We start from the raw sequence: 22,910 nt of genomic DNA on the forward strand, positions 1-22,910 counted from the left end.
ATACACCTTATGTCAAGGCAGCTTACTGTATATAACAAAGAGTTTCAGCTCAGCAGTTTTATTAAATATTCTGCAGCCATGAAGATAATATTTGAGGCTTTGCTTTATTAAAAACTGAATTCATTGAAATGACAAGTTGTCTCCTGGTTCATGTATCCCCCTGGGACTCTTTTTTTGTGTGTGTGTTTTTGTATCTAGAGATGTTTGACTTTTGAAAGCATGCAACAGCACAGGCGTACTGCAGCCACACAAACACACTGAAGGTCATTCGTTGCTGCGAAGATGTGCATTGTTGTGATAAGGCTGCAGTAATTTTGCAGCTCTAATCACAATAAAGTATGTCAGTGCACACATAACTGCACACACACACAAACAAACACTCGCAAAGAGAAGGTGATAAGGGGGAGCACAAAGAATTAATTGAGATGAGTAGAAGTGACAAGTGCCAGACGGGAGGACAGGAATTAGCTAATAAGTGATGCTTACATACATGCAAGGCCTGACTCTGCACACACACACACACACACTTTTCCACTTTGTGTTCTGTGTCTGCAAGTGGGAAATAAACTAAGGCAGCCTGAGGTGTGTGTGTGTGTGTGTGTGTGTGTGTGTGTGTGTGTGTGTGTGTGGGGGGGGGGGGGGGGGGGGGGGGGGGTTGTCTCTAAAAGGTTCAGGCTGTGCAGCAAGCGGTAAGGCCAGAAAAATAAAGGATTTCTCCACAGAGAAAGACCAAATCACAACATATAGCTTGAAATATATGAGAGAGAAAAAAAAACAAACAAACAGAAAATAAAAGGTTCTGTGAGGACAACGATTGATTCTGAATTCTTTGAAAGCAAACAAAAGCTGTGAAGTAATAACACAAAAAACAATCAAAGGTGCCCTGAGAGAGACAGCAGGAGGGAGGAAGAAGAGTTCACAGAGTCCAAGTTGGTACCTTGGTTGTCTAGAGTGTTATGAGCCAGGTTGAGAGAGTGAATCACGGAGGCTGGGTTCTCTGATAATGCGGACGCCATCTTCTGTGGAAAATCCCTGCGGACAGCATTAGAAAGAAAAAGTTTTTGTAAAATTGAAAATTCAATACTGATCTCAGGGACTGAAAAAAAAAATCTAGTGTCTTCCCTCCAAGCACTTTATATCAATTTCACTTACATGTAGCAGTGATTTGGAAACGGTAATTTACCTTTTTTTGAATTAAATTAGCAATGCTTTTGGCTCATGCTTCAAAAAAAGGTAATTTAATTCAATCAGGTAAAACTTTCAAATGTTCTATATTAATTTACATTTAGATAATTTGTAGCTAATCAAATTCAGAACTCCAGCATCTCAAATTATTAAAATATTTTGTTGCAAGCTTCAGTAAATTACTCAAGAAAATTAATAAATATTACACATATTACTAGCTCAGTGCACACAACTACAATGAAGGGGAAGACTCTCTGACTTGACAGTTGTCCAGATGATGATCATCAACATCCTCCACACAGAGAGTAAGCCACAGAAGGTCACTGCTGAAAAGGCCGGCTGTTTACGGAGTTCCGTATTGAAGAATATTCATGGAAAGTTGACTGGGAGGGACAAGTGTGGTAGGAAAATGTGAACAAACAGCGTTGAGAGGAAGTCGAGGACAGGGGAGAGCATCACAAGCGAACTGAAGCTGTTGCCAGAGAATCAAGAGTCACCGCCCACAGACGTCTTTAGGAAAGGAGAGACAAAACTGTCGTATTCCTGACATCAATCCACTCCTGCACCAGAGACAACATCAGAAGCATCTTACCTGGGCTATGGAGGAGAACTCGACTGCTGCTCAGTGGTCCAAAGTCCTCATTTCAGATGAGAGCAAGTTTTTCACTTCTTTTGGAAATTAATTTCTTAGAGTCTGAAGGAAGAGTGGAGAGACAGAATCCAAGGTGTTTGAAGTCCAGTGGGAAGTTTCTGCAGTCTGATCATATGGAGCGCTGTGTCATCTGCTGGTGTTGCTGGTGGTCGGGCCACTGGTGTTTTATCAAGTCCAAACTCAACGCAGTCCAGAAGATTTCAGGACACTTCATGCTTCCACCTGCTTACAAGCTTTATGCAGACACTGATTTCCTTTTCCAGTAGGACTGACCACCTGCCCAGAGTGCCGTAACTACTGCCAAATGATTTGCTGACCATGATATTACTGTGCATGATTGGTCAGACAACTCTCCTGACCTAAATCCCACTGAAAATCTGTGGGGTATTACTAAGAGGAAGATAAGAAACACCCACTATCAAAGTAAGCTGGGCTTCAATAACACCCCAGCCGTGGCAGAAGCTGATCGTCTCCATGCCAGCAGCACTGATGTAGTAATTGATGATAAGGGCCACAATCAAGTACTGAGTGTATACGTTTACATATTTTTCACAAGGTTGACATTTCTGTATCATAAATGAATACAGGATATATAAGGTTTACCTTTTTGAATTAAATTATGAAAACATTCACCTGCAAATGAGACAGTCTTTTCACCAACTGGTTGGTTCATTGTCATTTTATTCCCAGGCTAGTTTGAACACAACTCTGATGAGCACAGCACCAGACTACACACAAGCAAACGTTAGCTGGTAAACACTGTGCATTTAGCTGCTCAAGAGTCAAACGTTTCCCCCCGGAGAGCAAAAACAATAGTGAATATTTGACTTACATTGTTTTGTTGGCCAGAAACACCCCTCAGAATAAATGCTAATGTTGATCAATGTCCACTGTTTGCCAACACTTCTGTACATATTGTTCATCCACAGGAACAATATGTACAGAACAAATCAATTATACAGTAGGTGCTATCAAAAAAATACCCTACAGGCATGTTTTAATATGCTCGATACTCTGAACATGAATTTGTGTCTTTTTTAATGTTCAGATTTTAATGTTGTGGTCACTGTAAAAAAAAAAAAAAAAAAATATTCAAATAATATCATCTATTTATGGAGGTCTTTGGACCACGATGTTTCCTGCAGCCCTGAAAGAACAGTCTCGGTTTTCGTGCAAGGCAAGTTTCCAAGTTAGTTTGACTATTGGAGCATGACTGGCTTCCAAACTAGCTGCAATGTTATAAATCCTGCTCGCATGTGCATCTCTGACTGTAGGCACACCAATTTCAGCAGAAGAATTTTGAGTGTCAAGCTGGAGGTCAAACGTTTAATACAAGTAACAACGACCAAAACATACAAAGAAGAACATGGAGGGAAGACAGCTGTAATACATCATTTACTGTAGTTCCCAAAGTTTGATTTAGTGGGAATTGCTTCTTTTTTTTTTTTTTTAAAATATCCAAGTGTTAGTACAGTCAGGATTACTCAGCCTTAGCGTTTTAGTGTTTGAAGGGCACAATCCAGTGATCAATGAAAACTCTGAGGCGTCAGCTTTTTAAAAGAAACACTCAAACGTTTTCCTGTCAGTGACACTTACCAGTGTGTCAGAAATTTCCTATTAAGTCACATATCAGTAACTATATATCAGTAAAGGTACTTAAAGTCATACACCGTTTGAGTATCTCAATATACTGTATTTTTAAAGGTAAGGGCTTTTGATGTAGTGCTTGTAGAGAGCCTTCAACAAACTGACCATCTCCATTGGAAGTGATTTAACACCAGGGAAAATATAAAAACTTCATCAATATGCTGCAGTAAATCATCTTGCCCTCAGGCAGCCAATTCATCTCAATTAATACCAAATAAGAAAACTGCTCTGCTAAATGATATAAGAAGGTGGTAGGCCAAAATTTCACTTATGTTTCAGGGGAGAAACAATACCCCTGTCAGGGGCAGATAGGAGGGGAGGCTTTATTTGTGCTTTATTGGAGGAAAGAGTGGAGGTTAAGAGAGGTGAGAGACAGCAGAGAAGGGGGAGGAGAAGTGCAGAGGTGAGGTGAGCTTAGGTGAAGAGGTGAGACAGGGCTTGTGTAAGTGAAAAAGAGAAGAGACAAAGAAGGAGGAAAGGAGAGAGACTAGAGGTGTGCAAGGATAAAAGAGAAGAGGTGAAGGGGCAAAGAAGAGGAAATTAGATTAGGAGAGGTGACAGGAAAGGAGGAAACCTACGATTTGAGTCCCGCGTTCTCCAGAGTCAGCTCCTCCAGACTGTTGGACTTGCTGATTGTGTGCAGAACCTGGTCCACCACCTCTGAGCCCTGAAGAAAAACACAGAACACATGTGAAAGGTCTCCAGCCCGAGTGGCACAAGTCTAAAAATTATCATTTGTTTTTAGTATATCTTTCATTGTTTTATCTATAAAACATTAAATATTAAGTACATAAACAGAAAAAAAAATGCCCTTGATATGTTCCTAAAGCCCTTGATGCTCTGCAAATGATTTTCTGCCTAATGATCAAAACCAGGATTGAGTCATTTATTTTTTACATAAAAAGAAAAGCAGTAAATCCAACCAACACACAATAGATGGATACCCAGATAAAAATAAGATGCTTTGCCTGCCCATTAAAAATTCATTGCTTCACTAAGCAATTCTCAAATAAAAAAAAAAATCATTTTTTATGAAAGACGTTTCTTAAAGAATAACAAGTCTCCAGACTGATGTTAGAAAATCATCTCAAATGAACTTTAAATCATAGCTTTTCTTTATTTTCATACAAAATGCCTTTAAATGAGACCAATTTCATATATTTAAACCTCTTTGCCTCGGCTCTATATAATTAAAAACAGTCTTATAATTATTCTTGGGCAGAAATCACTTACTTTAATGCACTTTATTTTCTTTAAATACATTAAAACTATACTATAAATAACCCACAACTCAGCTTTCATATGTTAATGTTCAATAAATCCATCATATTGGAATGGCAGCACACTTCTATGTTTTAAACATCATCACAGATGATTATATTGAATCATTTTCCTTTTTGCTTCTTACTGGACTTACACTAAACCATATGGGAAGATTGTATTAACATATATCTGAATGATCCAGACCAGCACGCTGCCAAAGCTTCTGCTTTTATAGGAGGTGCTCACTGTGCCAATGAAGGAACAAGTGCATTTGATTAGCAGCACCTGGCTGCTGCTTACCCTCTTAACTCCTGTGAATTAAACTTTTGCTGTCACATGACTGCATGCGCCCCAGTGTATCAATGTATTTACTATCAGTTCTTCAGTTACAGTAGCATGCATAATACTACACAAAAATTGAAACAAAAAAAACTCATTTTCTCTACAATGAATACATGCTAAATTAATTGACCATTTATTAACAATGATAAATTATTTCTATGTTAACTATTAAATGTTAGCTTTTAATAGTTAATGGAGTTGGCAAATAAGCAGACAAACAAGCTGATTCAATACAATCAACAGCGATGAAATTACATTTTAAAGCCATCTGATTGGTCGTCTACATCTGGCAAGAAAGCTAAATGAGGAAGATTAAAAAAAAAAAAAAATGAATATTTACTATGCGCATGTCTTTGCAGTACAGCTTGGTGAACCAGGTGTTATAGGCAATGGATGCCACAATCACTGCCAAGTCCCTGGAATGAAGAACACAGATAAAATTCAAATCTTTAAATTAGCAAACTCCATCTGCTCAAAACCATTTGATCTCACTCATCTATAAATTTACATTATCTCAGGCCAACTTATTCCTTTGCTCCGCATTGGTAAAAAGCAGTTTATCATTGTGACAAGGAGAACGCCACGGGCAGGGCTGCTTTCTAAAAGATGACTGATACTGCAGTCCTGCTGAGGGGAAGAAGCAGAGAGTGAGGGGGAAAAGAAAAAAGGAGAAAGAGAGAGAGAGAGAGAAAGAGATGTAAAGATCGATGGCGAGGTCAGTGGATTATTCAATAAAGCCACACTCTGATCCCAGCTACAGACCTCAAACACTGCTATATCCAGTACTGTACACCCAGACATAGAGCCTACAGACAATCCGATTCGTGTGCTTGGGAGGGAGAAAGGGAGCGCGGGTGCTTTAGAATCCTCCAAGGTCCAACTATGGCCATACTGCTGCTACACCTGCTATACATCATCTGACAAACAAGCAGCAACACAGAGAGAAGGGAGGCACAGAGAAAGAGAATACACCCAGGGAGAGAGGAAGAGAGGATGAAATGGAGGACAACACACAGAGAAAGGAAAGAAAATAAAATAAAGGGGAGGAAAGAGCAATCTGGCCAAGGAGGTTAGCGTTGCCAGTAATGCAGCAGCCAGGATGTCCCAGTTTATCTCAGAGGAATAAAACTGGTCAGAATCTGTGAGAATGACGGCTGTCAGACCAGTCCACTCTGACAAACACAGCTAAGCCTGCGCAAACGAGCAGATGATGCACACGTCAAGATTCATCAGCGCTGATTCATGCTTTGACAGCAGGACATGTAATTGACCTCCATGATGTCTTGCTCAGTCACGCAGCGTGTTGGTGTTTATGTGTCAATTTGTACCAGCACATGTGGACATGGTGGCACAGCAGGTCAATCTGCTCCAGTTAATGTCCTTCTATGGATCATTTTAGGTTTAGGACTGAGATATAAAACTTCATCGTAATGATGAATTTTCAATAGGTACACACACAGATTTAAGAAAAGCTTTTGATACCACTGCTCACAGACAGTTACTGGAAAAACTCATCAAGTATGGGATCAGAGGAGCTGTTAATTCTTGGATAAAAAGCTATTTGGAAAATCGTCAACGGTGTCTTCAACTACACAACACAGTTTCTGGATTTAAGACTATAACATGTGGAATGCCACAAGGTTCTGTGATTGGTCCAAAACTCTTAATGATATTTATAAATTTTTAATTTATTTGGGCTTATGTTTGCAGATGACAAAACAAATGTTTCTTCTGGTAAAAAATTAAATGAATTTTTGGTATTAATAGAGAAGGAACTAAAGCTACTTAAAAGTAGGTCTGATTGTCTCTCAATATAGCAAAAACAAAATTTATGGTATTTGGAAATTAAAAAAAAAAAAAAAAAAAAGAGGTACAGAAAGAGATGAAACTTAAAATCAGTGTTATGTAAAATAATGTTATATAAATAATAAAATAATTCTAATAACTGAATACAGTCTGGCAGAGTTCAAAGACTGTGTCAGACTGTATTCAAAAATATTTTATACTTCAAGAAACTAAATATAATTTAAGTCATGCTTGTCTGTTAGTCCAGATAGGAAAACATGTATTTCATTATTTCTTTTCAAAAAGAAATTCTCATAATATATTTTATATAGTTCTATGACTGAATGTATATGTACTTTAGGATGAAGGTCACAAAGAAAACTCCTTTTTTGTATTTTCTAATATAAAAGGTAGCTTGTAAATGGATGTAAATTCTGAGTTAGGCATATAAGCCTTTTGCTTCTGCCCGCTCTGGTCTCACTTATTGATTGTTTAATGTGCATTTATGATGGATTCATTTGTGTTTGTGTGACTGGAAGAAACATAAACTGAAATAAACTGAATCATTTTCAAACTTTATCCCTCTGCAGCAAACAGGAATTAGAGGCAAAAAGCAGAGTGGACAGCTCTGGGGAAAACGCATATCAATATCAACATGGATACTTCACCGATTTTCCTGAATGTGGGTCATGAGTAGACTCCCCTAGGCTCATTTTTCCTTTAACAATAACATTTCAGAAAACACTTCTCTATCCAATGAAGAGGAAATAAAGTGTGAAAAACAGGATTACCAAGATACAGTTGGAGCGATCACAGAGGAAAGCTGTCAAAGGAACCCCTTTCCTTGAGCTGTCTTATGACTGCCAGGACTATACTTCTTATGAATGTACAAAATACTGTATTTAGAGTCATGTTTCAGGTTTTATTTAGACAATTGTGTTCATAGATAGTCCTGCTATTGGTTGCACACTTTTTCCATCTATAAAATTAGCTTTGGGTAAAGGCAAATATGGATTTTGAAAAATGGAATAATATACAATTAGGTTTATATTTTTTTCGTATTTCCAAAATAATGGTTTAGTACACTTAAAGAAAAAAATAACACACTAGTAAGCTTGCTCACACAAAAGGCTCGATTCCATCCAACGGTGGTAGATGACCGCAGGAGCCTTTCCATAGCAAAGAAATCCCCATTCAGAACATCTAGCCTCAAGAACAGAAAGTCCAGATTTTGGCAAAAAAACCATCCAAAACGAGCCAGAGCAGCTCTGCAACTGCCTCCTTTACACAGATGAAATTAATACCTGTGGCACAATGACTGGAAAGGCGCACGCGGGGGGGTGGGGGGCATGAACGGAAGCATATTACATTACCTGTAAAACACACTGGAGAAAGTGTGATGCTGTGTGGTCTCTCAGCGATTCGAAGTATAGACAGACAAAATATATGGCAAGAACAACTGAGTGTTTTAAGGTCAGGAATTGCAATTATGCAAAGGCCAGTCAATCACCTGACCTTAACCCAATCAAGCATGCATTATAATGAAGAGAAAACAAAAACAGATGGAACCAAGGACAAACAACAACTGAAGACAGCTGAGCAAGGCCCGGCAAATAATCACAAATTCATTGTTGGGATGATGCTCATGAGTTCCAGACTTCAAGCAGCCATTGCCAGCAAGGGATTGTCAACAAAGTATCTAACAAGAGCTATCACCAATGGGAATATCCTCTCGCGATTAATGAAAATATAAAATAAATTCAGGGTAACATTATAGCCCCCATTTCATAACAGAAACCCTTCAGCAGACGTCTTATTACCTTCTGCAAAACTATTTTGCCCTAATTTGGAGGCCTTGCCCTAACCTTTATCCAAAGACTTCAGTCATCCCTGGGTTAGTAAATATATAATACATATCCCAGCAAAGATATGTTTTCAACATTAACAATACTCATTAAATCAAAATAATTTAAGCATGCTGTAAGAGAATGATGTTCTAAAAAATTTCTATGGCAAACAAATTAAAGAAATTACCTGCAAGGGTGTACACTACATAACGCCTTTCTATTTATGTAATCTATAACAATAAGCCAGATATAATGCATACTTACAAGGTATTCACATCATATTATACTACTACATAATACTAGATAATCTGCTGATCTCAATGCATTATGCATAACATCATTATAATCATAAGGCAACCATGTACAAACCGTAATGCAACCAATATTTCCATTTGAGCAATATTGCTGAGCAGTAGGTATGGCTTTAATATTGCTCAATGATCAGTCATAGTCTGTACTATTTATGGCCATGAGTCATCCCTGACCAACATCACAGGCTAATTAGTAAGGCTGCAGCCTAGAACTGATGTTACTAGAAACAGACTGGCTTTTTGGCTAGAAATTTGGGATTCCCCAGTTTCTCACTATCCGCTACTACCAGCCATTCAGGGACTGAGGTCAGCTGCTAGATATGGGGAATCCCCACTTTCTCCATTTCAACCAATAATGGTCGAGTTGGTATAGCCAAGCACACACCACAATATGATCACACAACTAGGCTGAAAATGGCTGCATATCATTAGCATATATTTAGCATTAGCAGCCTGAAATTCTCCATGTTGTTTACTCTCCACTCTAGATAAACAGTCAAAGTGCACAAAAGGTACTAAATATAGTATTGCAGATATTTGAAGAGTAAAGAACACGTATGCTAAATTTCATGGCTCAAATCCTTGTAGTTTTGGATGTGTACAGACCAGAAAAGTAAGGACCTCACAGACTTACGCCCAAACAGACGGACATGTGAATATCGTGTTGCACAGCTTTGAAGAGTAAAGAACACATATGCCAAATTTGTGGGAGGGAGAATAAAACCTGTCTAATTACATCTAAGTGCATGAAATGAAAAATTGCTGTAATTCCTCAATGTTGTTTGCAATATTTTCTTAAGAGAGTGCCATCATTTTACAACTGCAACTCCATGTTTTGGTAAATGGATAAATAACCAAAAAAAGTATCCAGGAATGTATAGAACTAAATCTATATGGTTCCTAACAACATAGTTGGAAAGTTTTAGAATCGTGCTACTGGGTGTATGTTAGATAATAAAACTGCAGCACACAGATGTCAAACATACAGACTGTGGGCCAGAACTAGCATGCCAAAGACTCCAATTTGACCCGCTGTGTTGCAGACAGGAAGGCCATTATTTTGGGCCATTAAGCATAGTGTTGCAGGTTATTAAGAATAGATCAAACTATGAATCGATTTTGTCCAAAACTATAAATTTTATCTGAGCGGAGGCCTGAATTATTGTCGTTTCACAGCCTTTTTTACTACTCATGGCCTGCCATACCACACAAAGTAGGGTAATTAAGCCAAGAAACTGTGCATGTACATTTCTTTGATTTGCAACAGCAGCATTACGTTATAATGAAAATAGACTGGCAGGATGTGGAAAAAATTTGACACATTGAAACTGAACTTATTGTTTTAAGACATATCAGGCTGTTCATTATCTGAATTATAAATGGTTCATCAATATTTTAAGAATAAACTTGTTCTTCTTCCCCCTTCTTCTCATACTTGTGCCTGTCTGATCCATTTAATGTGAAATTCAGTTGTGTGTGTTCACTTAATTTTCTGTAGCACAGACTTCATAGAGATCCTATTTATCACTTTCAACCTCATCTATGTGCTGATCCTGATTGGGTCTTTATCTCATGAATATTAGGCAACAGTTAGTCATTTTTAGACATGTGGCACATGTCAAAATATCATGTCCAAAAGTCTCAAGTCACCCTTCATTTCTCTACGCTTTGATTCCAAAGGGCCAAACCTCTTCTTCCATTCACACCTATGGGGCAATTCAGAATTAGCAGTTAACCGAACCCCACTAACTGCATGTCTTTGGACTGTGGGAGGAAACTAGAGTGTCCAGAGAAAAGACAGAGACAAGCAGAGACAGGGAGAACATCCAAACTCCACACAGAAAGGCCTAAGCCAAGGTGGATTCGAACCCAGACATTCTTGCTATGAGGCAACAGTACTAAGCACCATGCCACCATGCTGCCCTGGTTCAAAACACTGTCAATATATTATGGAGGAGATCAGTGAGTGTTAAAGCCATCCGTAAACATGGTGGAGGCTCTGTCATGGTTGGGGCTGCATTTTAGCCACTGGTGTTGGAGAGCTTGTCAAAATTGATTTAGAATTATGAGCGCAGAAAAGTACGGTCTGATTTTGACCCACCATGCATAACTTCTGGAAAGCATATGATTGGCAACAGCTTCATTGGCCTCCCAAGAGCCTGGAGCTCAACATTATTGAAGCAGTGTGGGATCATCTTGACAGAACAGAACAGAAAGCAGCCAACATCCAAAGAAGAGCTTTGAATTTCCTTCAAGAAGCCTGGAGAACAATTCCTGAAGACTGCTTAAAGAAAGGCGCCCAAGTGTGTTGAAGAATAATGGTGATCACCACCAGATATTGACTAGAATTGAACACACCATTTTCCCTTAAATATAGTATTTCCATTCATGTTTTCACATTTCAATAAATTGCTGCACCTACTTCCGCATTTTCGGAACAAAAATAAGGGGTGACCCAAGACTTTTGCACAGTACTGCATCCTTAACTGTTTTCTTGCAAAGATTTAAGTAAGTGCACCACTATCATGAAGTTAGCCTAATTTAGTTTCAAGATTGAAAACTACAACCTGACTGATTTATTGTGGGCCAACATTATCAGCTGATATTAGATACTTGCCAGCCTATCAGTGTCAGTATTTATAACAGCAAACGGAAATTTAAAAAGTAAAGAAGAGACACAAGAAATATCCGTTGCATAGTTTATCCACCAGAGGGCACTATTGTCGCATTTCCATTAGTTCCTACTCACCATGGCGCGGCTCGACTCAACTCGGCAGTTTGTAGGCATTTCCATTAGTACCTGGTACCTGGTACGCTCAGGGCGCCAAACAGGCTAGGATCACCACTGTTCATAGCACCCTCAGTAAAATGCTTAGCCCCCTTAGCATCTGCAGAAAAATATTTCTGGAGCCGCCACTGGTATCAAGTACTTTTTTAGTACCCACTTCCGCCAGAGTTCCAAGCGATCCGAAAATGTGACGCGAAAGAACAGCACGCCACTGGACTGGCCAGGAAGTGTCGTCACTAGTTGAGTCATGAGAGCGACTCCTTCACCAAAAATCAACCTCGCCATTTTTAAAATCAAACAGCAAGAAAATGGAGGCACTCAAACCACTGGGAGGCTCAGTTGAATGCCTAGACCGACAGTTAGCAGCAGTAGTTCTGCAACAAGAGAGCCATCTCAAACATGCACACAGCATACATATTTTAATACTTAACAATGATAACCTTCATTGTGCGGGGGACTTGCGCATGATGACAATAGTAAACTGGCCTTAGCTATGTTAGCTTGCCTCTATCTCATCCATTGTTGTGTTTTAAGTTGCATACAAAGTAGGTCAAGAGACTACTGCCTGCGTTGCTATATCGACTCCACCCACATTGAGGTGGTCCTCAATTGCAATGGAAACAAAACAAGACCGTGGCGAGTCGAGTCGACCCGCGCTGAGTAGGTATTAATGAAACATGGCATATGCAACCTCCCTATTGGCAACAGGGACCAAACAACAACACCAACAACCAGTGGACCAGCGGGGTCAGCAGAGCATAAATAAGTAAATAACTACACGTAACAAATGTTAGGATCTTACAAAACTGAGGATGAAAATTTCTTAGAACCCAACTAGCCATCTAACCATAAATTAATGAAAAGACCCCATGAAGTAATTTATGAACATTACAGGTGCTAAGTGACCTTTCAACAGTCGGAGTGGTTGTTTTCATTATTTCTTCATGCTAATCTGAGCTGTCTGTTAGCTGTAGCTTCATATTGACTGGCCAGACATTAAAGCTGCTTCAGTCTTTTCACTGAATCATGTATTCCTGTAACATGAAACTACATGGTCTGTGTCCACAAAGCACTAATATTCAGGATGGTGTGAACTATCACGTAGGCATCCACATGAAGCTTGAAACGTATGAGCATGCATAATGTACACTACCATGATATAATAAGATCAGTTTAAGTATGCACTGCAAACATTTCTTTTTCAGCTTTTCATATTTGTTATGCATGACCAATCTCTATGGGTATTCATGTCATTAGATAAAAAGGTCACATTTTATATATTTGACCTGATTGTTAGCAGTAGAATAAAGGTTAAAGAGCAACTATTTAGAATCATCCTCGGGGGAGTGTAAATATTCAGAATAACAATCAAAGTCATCCAAGTGCTGCAAAAATCTGACAAAGTCTATCAGCTGCTCCAACGGAAAGCTAGCTGCATCCAAAGCATATGAATGTGCTGCACTGCAATGAATCAACGTTACAGTTTAATTCGGTTCTAAACCACTCAGATGCTGTAATAGTGACAGGTGGGGCAGATGGCCCAGCTTGTTATGGAGTCCAACTTCAGTCATAGGAAAAATTAAACCAGTCAGAAAGTTGGAAAGCAGCTGGACACTGCACATAGAGTGGTGTTTATTAGTATGTGTGCATGCACACAGAGGGTTGACAGTCAATCCAAGAGGTGCATCTACAAGTTCTTGAGTCAGCAAGGCGTAACAATTCTCTCTCTCTCACACACAGAAACACTAAACAAGCTACTGTATGAAAAGCACAGAATTTCGACCTAAATTTACACACACACACCCCCACCTATTTGTGATTTTGCAGTGGCCGCACAGAAACCAGTGACAGCGACTCAGCCGAGGAAAATGGACAGAGACAATACAGGAAGCAAAGAAGAAGAGGAGGAGACGGACCCTGAAAAAAGGTGTCCGTTTTCAGTCAACACGAGCGAGCAGAGTCTGTGTTTGGACAGACAGCAGTCAGCAGAAAAAGCATCGCCCTGTCGCTCGCGGTAACGGTAGATGAGATCAATCGGGAGAGATGGAGGGAACAGAAATGTGAAAGGACAAGGAAGGGAGGAAAAGAGTAACGCGCTACAAATAGCCTCTGGCACACGATCATAGAACAACCCATTCTTACATCCTTTGTTTGGTGATTTGCAGACTTTCTTGATTACTCTCCTGCATTTTGTGTGTGTGTGGTGTGGGTGTGTGTGTCTGTGTGTGTGTGTGTGTGTGTGTGTGTGTGTGTGTGTGTTGTTTTACTTTGCCAAGTCTTTGCTTCCCTGGTCAGCTGTGATTTGAGTTTTGAGCATTGGACTGTGGGCTCATGGGAACAATATGCTAAAGGAAGATCTTTAAATAAATAAATAAATAAACAAATAAATAGTATGGGCAGGGCAGCTTCCTCTTTATCACAGAGAAGATGAAGAAACTCTACCAGGAAAAACAAAAAAACAACAACAACAGAAAGGCAGCGATTCAGGCTCTCATGTGAAAGACATTAATATATTCATGAGCTGCTGCTGCAATCATGTTTCTATGAATGGATTTTTGATTTACCACCATAGCAAGGCTTCACTCCTGTGATGAGATATGCATTTTTAAATGCGAATGCTTCCTCTCCAGTCAGAAGTGCTGTTGCTACACAAGAAAGTAGAATCAATCCATAAAGCTCTGGGCTTTAAGGACAAAAACAAAAGAAAAATCTTCAGTAAGCTAGTTTGAATTCTCTTTTTTGCATGTCAGCTGTCAAATCTTTTTATGATCAGTATCAGTTGGGCAACTTGTGCACTCTTCCACAATACATCTGAAAAAGTACACAAGAGTGAAGAAAAAAAAAAAGAAAAGAAGAAAGACAACAGCAGGGAAGAAGAGGAGAGCTCACGTGGCATCTTAGAGTTGTGGATTCTGCCTCTGAAAGCATTTCATTCCACTTCTCTAAGATCTTAGAAAACCTCTAACAAAACCCAACAGATGCACAGGAGGGAAAGTGAGCCAGGGAGTCAACACAAGAGTAACGCACTCAACATTTTACCCACGGAGCGTCTTGTTAGACAAATAGCCGCTCTCATGTAAGAAAAGATGAAGAGTGACACCTGATGCGACGTGCAGTATAAAATGGAAAACTCTTGCAGAACTACAAGCGAGTCGTAAAGACTAAGAACGCAGATGTGTTTTTATTGTTTTGGTCTTTACTCCAGAGTACTGGAATATAAAATAACCATTAGCTTTAAGTGCTGAGTTTCACTTTCAATCCCCCCGTTGACCGCTTTATTACATCTGTTTACACACCTAAACCGAGTGAGACGGTAATTCTGGACCCATAATCAAGTTACACTGTCTTCTTATCTCCTACGATTCTGAGCCATAAATCAGTTCTTGCATGTTGGTAATAATGTCACATTTTTCCTTGCCATGTTGACTGAATGAAAAGGTCAAACTGGGCCACAAGAGCAGGGGGGAATTTGCTTGAGCGGCTACATTTACAAACTATTATTCTACACACGAGGGGATTATTTTGTAAGCCGTCATCCGGAGACCAATTAGAGGACTGTAACTCTGAACTCCGGCAGGAGCAAATGGATCATTTTGTAAAAATTTCTGCCTCGACTCTGATCAGCTGGAGAAAATAACTGAATCCATAGCTCACTTCATTTTAAAAGAACTGCACCCATAAAGCAGTGTAGTTTGCTTACACCAAAACTGCAGATCATAAATAGCTTCAAAATACGCTGTTCTTCACTCAAAAAACAATTTTGCTGACTTTGACGATAGCAACCATTACTCTGTTGAAGCGGCAACGTTTCTCTGTGCTTGCCTCTGATTTGATTGTGTGAAGTATGTGGAGTCTAGGTGCTAGGCTATTCTATAGGACGAGTAGGATGCCGTGTGTGAGAAAGTGATCCCTGTCCAGGATCTTTTGAAATGAAATACTCTTGCACATTCTCAATCAAAAGCGCGTTACAGAACTACATCTACACTGAGCCTTGATCCGCACAGAAATGTAGCCTGACAGGTATTCCAGAGCAGACTGGAATGGGGAAAAAGTACGGCTAAATCAGGGGAAAAAAAGGGAAGGTGGCTGTAGATCGGTTCTGGCAGAGCAGCTGCCAAAAGTCTGGCTGATGTCTGTGGGTTACATACATTTGCCAGAATGACTCCAGGAGAACTGATGAATATCAAATACAATGAGTCCACTTGCTCTCTGTCCCCTGCACACTTTCTGATTCAGGTGCAAACACTGACAAATGTCCTGCAGTGGAGAGCACTATATGCTGCAGCAGTGTAAGTTTGGCAAAGGTTTATTGTGCTGTTCAAATCAGCGCTGTACTGAGATTAGGCGTGGCCAAGATGTCAGTAAACTAAGTCACCTGCTGTCAAGATGGCTGAAATCCAGTAAGTTGAACTCCCTGTTGTCCTGAGAGTGATAGATTGTGTCGACGTCCTGGAATGGAGAGTGGGAAAGAAGCAAACAATAACAGAGTGTGAGAGAGATATGAGACAGCATCATAAAAAGATATTTTTGTTCAACTGTGCAAAGGATAGCAATCTGTAAAAGGTAATAAAGACAACAAACAGAAATGGTTTTGCTCAGTGAGTGTGCTTTCCTCACCCACTGCACTTCTTCTTTGCAGCCAATACCGTTGTAATCACAAAGAGCTGCATAGGTCTCAGAAAAACCTCCTGAAATACGGAGGAGAGGACAACAAGTCGATTCAAACTAGACCATAACAGATCAGAAATGGCAAGGATGGAAGGAAATGGTGTAGAAGACATGAAGAAATGAAGAGGAGAGAGGGTGCAGGCCAGAGATGAAAGAGGGAGTCAGAAAGAGTGAGACAGAGATAGTCAGCTGAGAGGGAGAGATTAGCTGTAAATATTGAGGTGAGATGAAAGTACAGAAGCATGAAGGAGCTCTTCTTGTAGATTAATAGGATTACTAGCAGAAAGCAAGTGCATCCAGTAACTTTGGTCTTCTGACCCACTTATGGACAAGTCTCCGAAATGGTTCGGTGTGAGCCAGTGAGTCAGCGTGTGAATGGACTCTGAAGTGCTGTCTGGGTATGTCTGTATGGATGTGATGTGATGTGACGTGATGTGTGTGTGTGCGCATGCGTGCGTGTGTGTGTATGTCTGGTCAGAAAGGTAGCAGGCTCTTACCGCAGGTTTTCTGGGGCTCTAATGGTGACTCAGAGTTTGGTGAAAACTTGTGACTCCCATCAGGCATTTCTCCCTCTGCTCGACAAATGGGAGGACTGAAACAAAAGCAGAGAGGAAGGCGATTCAGAGATAACTCATGCTAGCAGTGACAATGCCAAAATGCTAATGTTCAGCCAGTTTAATGCTTATGATATGCCAGGCTATCGTGCTAATTAGAATGAAACAAAAGCTACAGCTGAAGTTGAATAGAATTACAGTTTTGTGTGTATTTAATATGGATGGTGTTTAATGTTCAGTTTACTCAACTGTTATCCGATCTGTGAAACCTTATCCTTATGTGGGGCACGATTTCTGTACCCAATTCCTGTATCTCAATTAATGCCAACTGACAATAAGAAAAGGATCGTAATATATGAAATGCTAATTAGTATCTACTGCATAGATCAGCAACTGTACATTTGTACTAAAACCAAACAGCCTAAAATTGCAGTTGATCAGACTGAGAAGTTAATTTGATGTGAATCACAATCTGAGGAGGCGGCTTACATGCATGACAGTCCTCTAAACCACAGAGTCTTTCTGCAGTAGTCTTAAAACAGGAAATGTGTGGAAAGAAGCAGAGACGTGACATTCAGCCAGTGTGTGGCCAACAAACCGGGATTCAGCTGTTAAAGGCAATAAGTCCATGTGCTGGGCATCCTGTGGTGCACTACTACTCAACAACCTCTGACCTGCTGCAGAATGCACATAAACTGAAAACAGCCAAAGCTTTTATTTTAGCCAGGATTTCTGTTTTATCAGATTGAGCTGATCCAGTCTTTTGTCTGTGTTGTCTGCCAGGTTAACCAGCAACAGTGGCAAACAAATAAAAGTGGGAACTGCTCCCTATATAGGGCAGAAGAGTGGTGGAATAGTTAGCACTGTGACCTCACAGCAAAGAGGCTCTGGGTTCAAATCTATCAGAGGGCCGGGGACTGTTTGCATGTTCTTCCTGTGCCTGCGTGGATTCTCTCCGGGCCCTCTGGCCTCCTCCCACAGAACAGAGACGTGCATGTTAGGTTAACTGGTGATTCTAAGTGGCTGTAAATGTGATTGTGGTTTTCCATTGGCTAATTAACAAATAAAAGTCAACTATAAACTGGAAAAGGCAAAAGGGGACCTGTGCCTTAAACCCAATTTCCAAGAAATTAGCATTCCTAGATGAAGGCGCTGGATTTAAAAAAAATTAAGAGATTTGACTTAAAAACAAATGAATAAATAAACTCAAACACAAATGAGTGTCACAATGGTGCTAGAGGAAAAGCAAGTGGATCCATCTTCTGGACCACATGGACATCTATGGCAAATTTCATGCCAATTCCTCCAAAAGTTCTTGAGACGTTTCACTATCAGCTCATAAACTCTACTGCAACAATAGTTAAAAAGTATATTTATCATCTATATTTTATGGAGGGGCCCTGGGCTGGATTATTAATGAGTATTTTTTAATGACAAGACCTCTGGTATCAGTTAGAGATTGGGTAAAAAGTACATTATAAATATTATACTTCTTTTCTTTAGTGATGTTGCTGAAGTGTCCTTAAGCAAGACAGTGAACTCCCAGTGGCTTAATGCGGAGCAATTTAGTGCCCAAGAGACCACACAAAAGGCACAAGCATGCACCAAGGTTTGAATGAATGAGTATAACCCTTCCCCCCAGCTGGCTCACATCCCAGTAGATATTATAATGATTAAAATATATTCTTACACAGCGTCCAGTTCATTTGGACATTAAAAGGGAATTTGACTTATACATTCTGAACTCAAATTATTTTATGCTCCATACATTTTTTCTATCTTATAACACTGTCTTATGTGCATTAGAAAGATGTTAATTCACAGTTGGCTTGTTTAAATTTTGTTTAAAAAGCAAAACAAAAACAAAACAACTAGTGAGCAGAAACCAGTGAGGACGAGGATCATAAAGTAAATACTGTGTTCACACATAATACTGTGCAGTACCTGCTTTGGCTTTTTGATAGGATTACACTGTTATACTGTTGAATTCAACACACACCATCCTTAATCGCATTTGTCAACAAAATCACACACACACACACACACACACACACACACACACACACACACACACACAAAACACCTAACAACATCCGCGACCTTAATCCCTACCTCATCTCCACAATCACTATCATTCGCCCCAGAGCGTGTGTATGCGCACGCTCTCTAGATACTATCTGCATTGTGTACTTTGGTAGCAGCACCAATCAGTTACCGGGCTACACAATTAAACCCACAACGCAACGTTCCTCCCTCTGTTCTCTCCTCCTCCTTTATTTCTCTTTAAATGTCCTCACTGGAAGCAATCATCTGCAGCGGCCCTAATGGAAAAGAGCCATTCTGAGCGATGATAAAGTGCAGAGATAGCCTTGTGCAGGTCAATAGTGGAGCACAGTCAATCCCAGAGCGCTCAGAAATTGTAGATGAGAACTAAGACAGAGGGAAACAAACTCTGTGCCTTGCTCGCCTGCTCATACATTCTAATGACTGTGGAAGAAAAATTTCAGACTCTGTCTGGGCTTTTCTCTGCGCTTTACTTTTTTAGATAAAAGTGTAGAGGACATCCAGTGCCCACTGTAGGATTTTCATCAGTATACGAACATGTTTTTTTTTAACTTCAGGGCTGAGTCGACAGCATCTACTTACTGAAAGCACTACATAAACAGTAAGAAAATGAAACAATGCCTTGAGGTAACAGCCTACTCAGTGTCAGCTGGCGAATTAAACCCAGTGATTGCTAGGTGTTAAAGTCTACGGTGACACAGAAATGGGTTGGAGGAAAACTCCTGCAAGACGAGAATGATTCTGGCTGTTAAAAGAGGAAAGCAGTCCCAAAGCGAAGCTGCCAACTTGCCAACACACTGTCAAATTCTGTTAACGTGGGACAACTTGCCTTTGCTCCTCAGCACATAAAGCAAAAAAAAAAAAAAAAACACATAGAAAGGCTTCTTACTTTGTTTGAGAGGGGGAGGTTTGACATTGCTTACGCGTAAATTGAGTTGTTGAAGACTCGGGAGAGGGCGTAGTTGATGTGGCTGACCATGTGATCCAGCTGTTCCTGGGTCTGTAGTCTCAGCGAGTAGGTAGTCTTGTCTGTATCGATGATGACCTGCATCGACAATGACGGTTTTAACGCTGTGAGCGTTAACACAGCTATGATGTATAGTTAGCAGGAAGCGCTGCTCTCACCTGGTGTTCTGGGTAGGTGTTCATTGCTCTGATTTCCAAAAAGTTGAAGGTGACCTCGACCTGAAAAAAAAAGCATCACAAACTCACACAAATTCCTCTGTTATCTAACGTCTTCTCTGTTTTGGCCATCATTTCTTTTGATCAGAAAATATTGTACAGATTAAAAAAAAAAAAAAAAAAGAATCGGGGAATGATGCCAAATTACTCAAAATGAGTAATGAGGCTTTGAAACACACAATCAAACATGAATTAAACAAAAGCCAAGAGTTCCTAAACTTGGACTAACCTGTAAAATTATATCTGTAACTGTTGACTGTCACTCACCACTTAGTGTGTAGTGGTTAGGCATGCAAATCTATGAAAAGGGATTATTGACAACACTGTGGGTGCATTCCAATCCAGCCTGAACTGGTAACTTGATGAGTTCTAGACTGGCTGGACGTCCACAAGAAATCCAAGAGACCGCTACTAAAATTCAGACTAAAACACATTTAGCAGAATTTCTTTTGTTTTGTACAAAAGCTTTTCCACTGCAAGTCAGCTGTTGAGCAGTCTAATATCTGCCCCGGATACTTAATACTGCTGTGTCTGTGAGAGAGAATCATTTCCAGCCTGAATTGCTAATTTATTTACAACCATTTTGATCAGGTTTCTAGTGTTTACAGTGTTGTCATGACAGATAAAGAAAAATGAATGGACTTTTGGGGTCTAAAGAGTGAAGCCAGTGTAAAAGTGCCTTCCATTCTTTCTAATGGCCACCAAAAAAAGTCTTAATGAGAAATCCAGCGACCCTACAGTCAGTCAAACACTTTCAAAATCTGACTGACCAAAATATTTTGTTTACAGGCTTTGAGACAGTACATCACTAACCAACTGGTGGCATCGTGGTGACTGCCTCCACCTAAATATGCAGTGTATGAGAAATAATATAATTTATATTCTGAAATACTACGAAAAAGTATTTGTGCAAAGCTGCATAGGTTAGCTTTGGATAACAATGACAATGACAAATGGCTAACCTGGGTCTGTTAAAAGGCAATAAAGCCCTTCTACTAAAACCAATAAAGGTGCTCAAACCACAGACTGTACATAAAAGATGGACAGAGCCACTAGGCCATTACCTACTGGTTATCAATGTACCAACCTGAAGCTTCAAGTTGAGCTTTTTGGCCATCCTGGTATTTGGAATCTAGAACATCAGTGAGGAATAGATCTGACTCAAAGCCAGCGACTTTCCACCATCATAGGGTAGGTACTTGTAAATCACATGACAGGAATGCCTTAAAGCACACCCCATCTCCACTTTACTCTAGTGGGGCCTATAACTGACAATTGAAACATCAAGAACTACTCAATAAGACTACCAACTGTGCCCATTAATGCATCACGAAAGTGTTTACTGAGGTCATAAAGGAAGGGAGAAGTGGGGTTGTTTTCCCACAGACATCTACACAGTCATGCAACACCGCTGGCTCCACTTTTGTAACCCGGACATTATGTATATCTTTTATATACAGTCTATGGTTCGAACAGACCATAGCTAAGGTGACCAACTGCTGTCTGTAGCTTTACATTATACTGTAATTTGAGATGAGATTGCTTTTCTTGTTAAGGTCTCACCAAGCAAGAACTATAAATCACACATCTGAAACTGCTGCTGTAGTTTTATGCCACCTGCCCCTCGTGTACATTGTAATCAGCATCATTACTACTATCATCGTATAACATCAACACCACACTCATCATCGTTATCTCTTTTCTCCTGTTTTGTAAAGTCTTTGATTTTTTTCTGTGTCTCATTCTGTGCGAATTACCGTGAGATCAAGGCTGGCAAGTGAAAGCCATAAAATTCCACTGAAAGCAGGGGAACATTTACCTTGGTGGGCACTTTGACAGCAAAGAGATACAGTCTCCATGTTGCCAGGACCTGAGGGGAGAACACATTTATTTTTCTGTCAGAGAGCAGGAAATGCAAAATGCAAATCACAGCAAAAAATAGCACAGCACAAACATCCCATAAAGAGAGCAAATCATCGCTGCAGTTCATCCAAATGGCTCGTAAGTCATGCTAAGCACCCTAGACATTAGCAAGCTAATGATGATAGCACGTGAGCGCATGTGTGTATGTGTGTCAAAGAAATATAAGGCAAGTCATTTCACAGACCGATTTATCGTGCCAAGTTGTGGTGATGGAACTAAGTAGCACTTATTCAACAGATTGCTCACTGGTCCAGCAAGATTACTGGTGAAATAACAAGATGACCGAAAAAAATAAAATGACAAAAAAATAAATAAAAGATAGGAAGAGTAAGCAAAAGAGGTGTTCTTTTGTCAGAAGAAAGGCGTTACCATTTAAAAGTGTCTGGGGTAAATTAAGAGAAAGAAAAATGTGAATAAATTCACATCTGCCTATGCAATTATTCTCATTCATAATTCAAAAATCCATAATTAGCATACTCAATGCATGCACTGTGCGTCTCTAGCCCTTCCTAGCTGTGTCTCTAACTCTCGACCACACTTTCTCTGTGCTCTTTTCCAGCCAGCTTTCAAATTCCACTCCTGTCTTGTCCATAATTCCTTCCCTCGCATCCTTCCATTCCTCTGATTTCTCTCTTCATCTCCATGGAAATGTGTTCATTTTCTCCATGTTCTTGCTTAATCCCTAATCCCTCCATCTCC

The 22,910-nt window shown here is 39.9% G+C and overlaps 1 protein-coding gene across 4 annotated transcripts in view; it reads right to left on the reverse strand.

Annotated features, from left to right (window-relative positions):
- carmil3 (capping protein regulator and myosin 1 linker 3) overlaps nucleotides 1-22,910 on the reverse strand; it is a 103,677-nt gene that overhangs the window by 66,184 nt on the left and 14,583 nt on the right. For all 4 annotated transcript variants that reach the window (XM_030752388.1, XM_030752389.1, XM_030752387.1 and 1 more), the window contains exons 3-11: nucleotides 22,108-22,158; nucleotides 20,232-20,291; nucleotides 20,030-20,151; nucleotides 16,986-17,080; nucleotides 16,438-16,508; nucleotides 16,196-16,269; nucleotides 5,430-5,505; nucleotides 4,063-4,151; nucleotides 938-1,032 (exon numbers count right to left, since the gene is read on the reverse strand). In XM_030752388.1, coding sequence (XP_030608248.1) covers nucleotides 938-1,032; nucleotides 4,063-4,151; nucleotides 5,430-5,505; nucleotides 16,196-16,269; nucleotides 16,438-16,508; nucleotides 16,986-17,080; nucleotides 20,030-20,151; nucleotides 20,232-20,291; nucleotides 22,108-22,158 — 733 coding nt within the window. The remainder of the gene's footprint in view (nucleotides 1-937; nucleotides 1,033-4,062; nucleotides 4,152-5,429; nucleotides 5,506-16,195; nucleotides 16,270-16,437; nucleotides 16,509-16,985; nucleotides 17,081-20,029; nucleotides 20,152-20,231; nucleotides 20,292-22,107; nucleotides 22,159-22,910) is intronic.

The sequence above is a fragment of the Archocentrus centrarchus genome, chromosome 17 (assembly GCF_007364275.1).
Source record: "Archocentrus centrarchus isolate MPI-CPG fArcCen1 chromosome 17, fArcCen1, whole genome shotgun sequence".
In the NCBI taxonomy this organism is placed as follows: domain Eukaryota; kingdom Metazoa; phylum Chordata; class Actinopteri; order Cichliformes; family Cichlidae; genus Archocentrus; species Archocentrus centrarchus.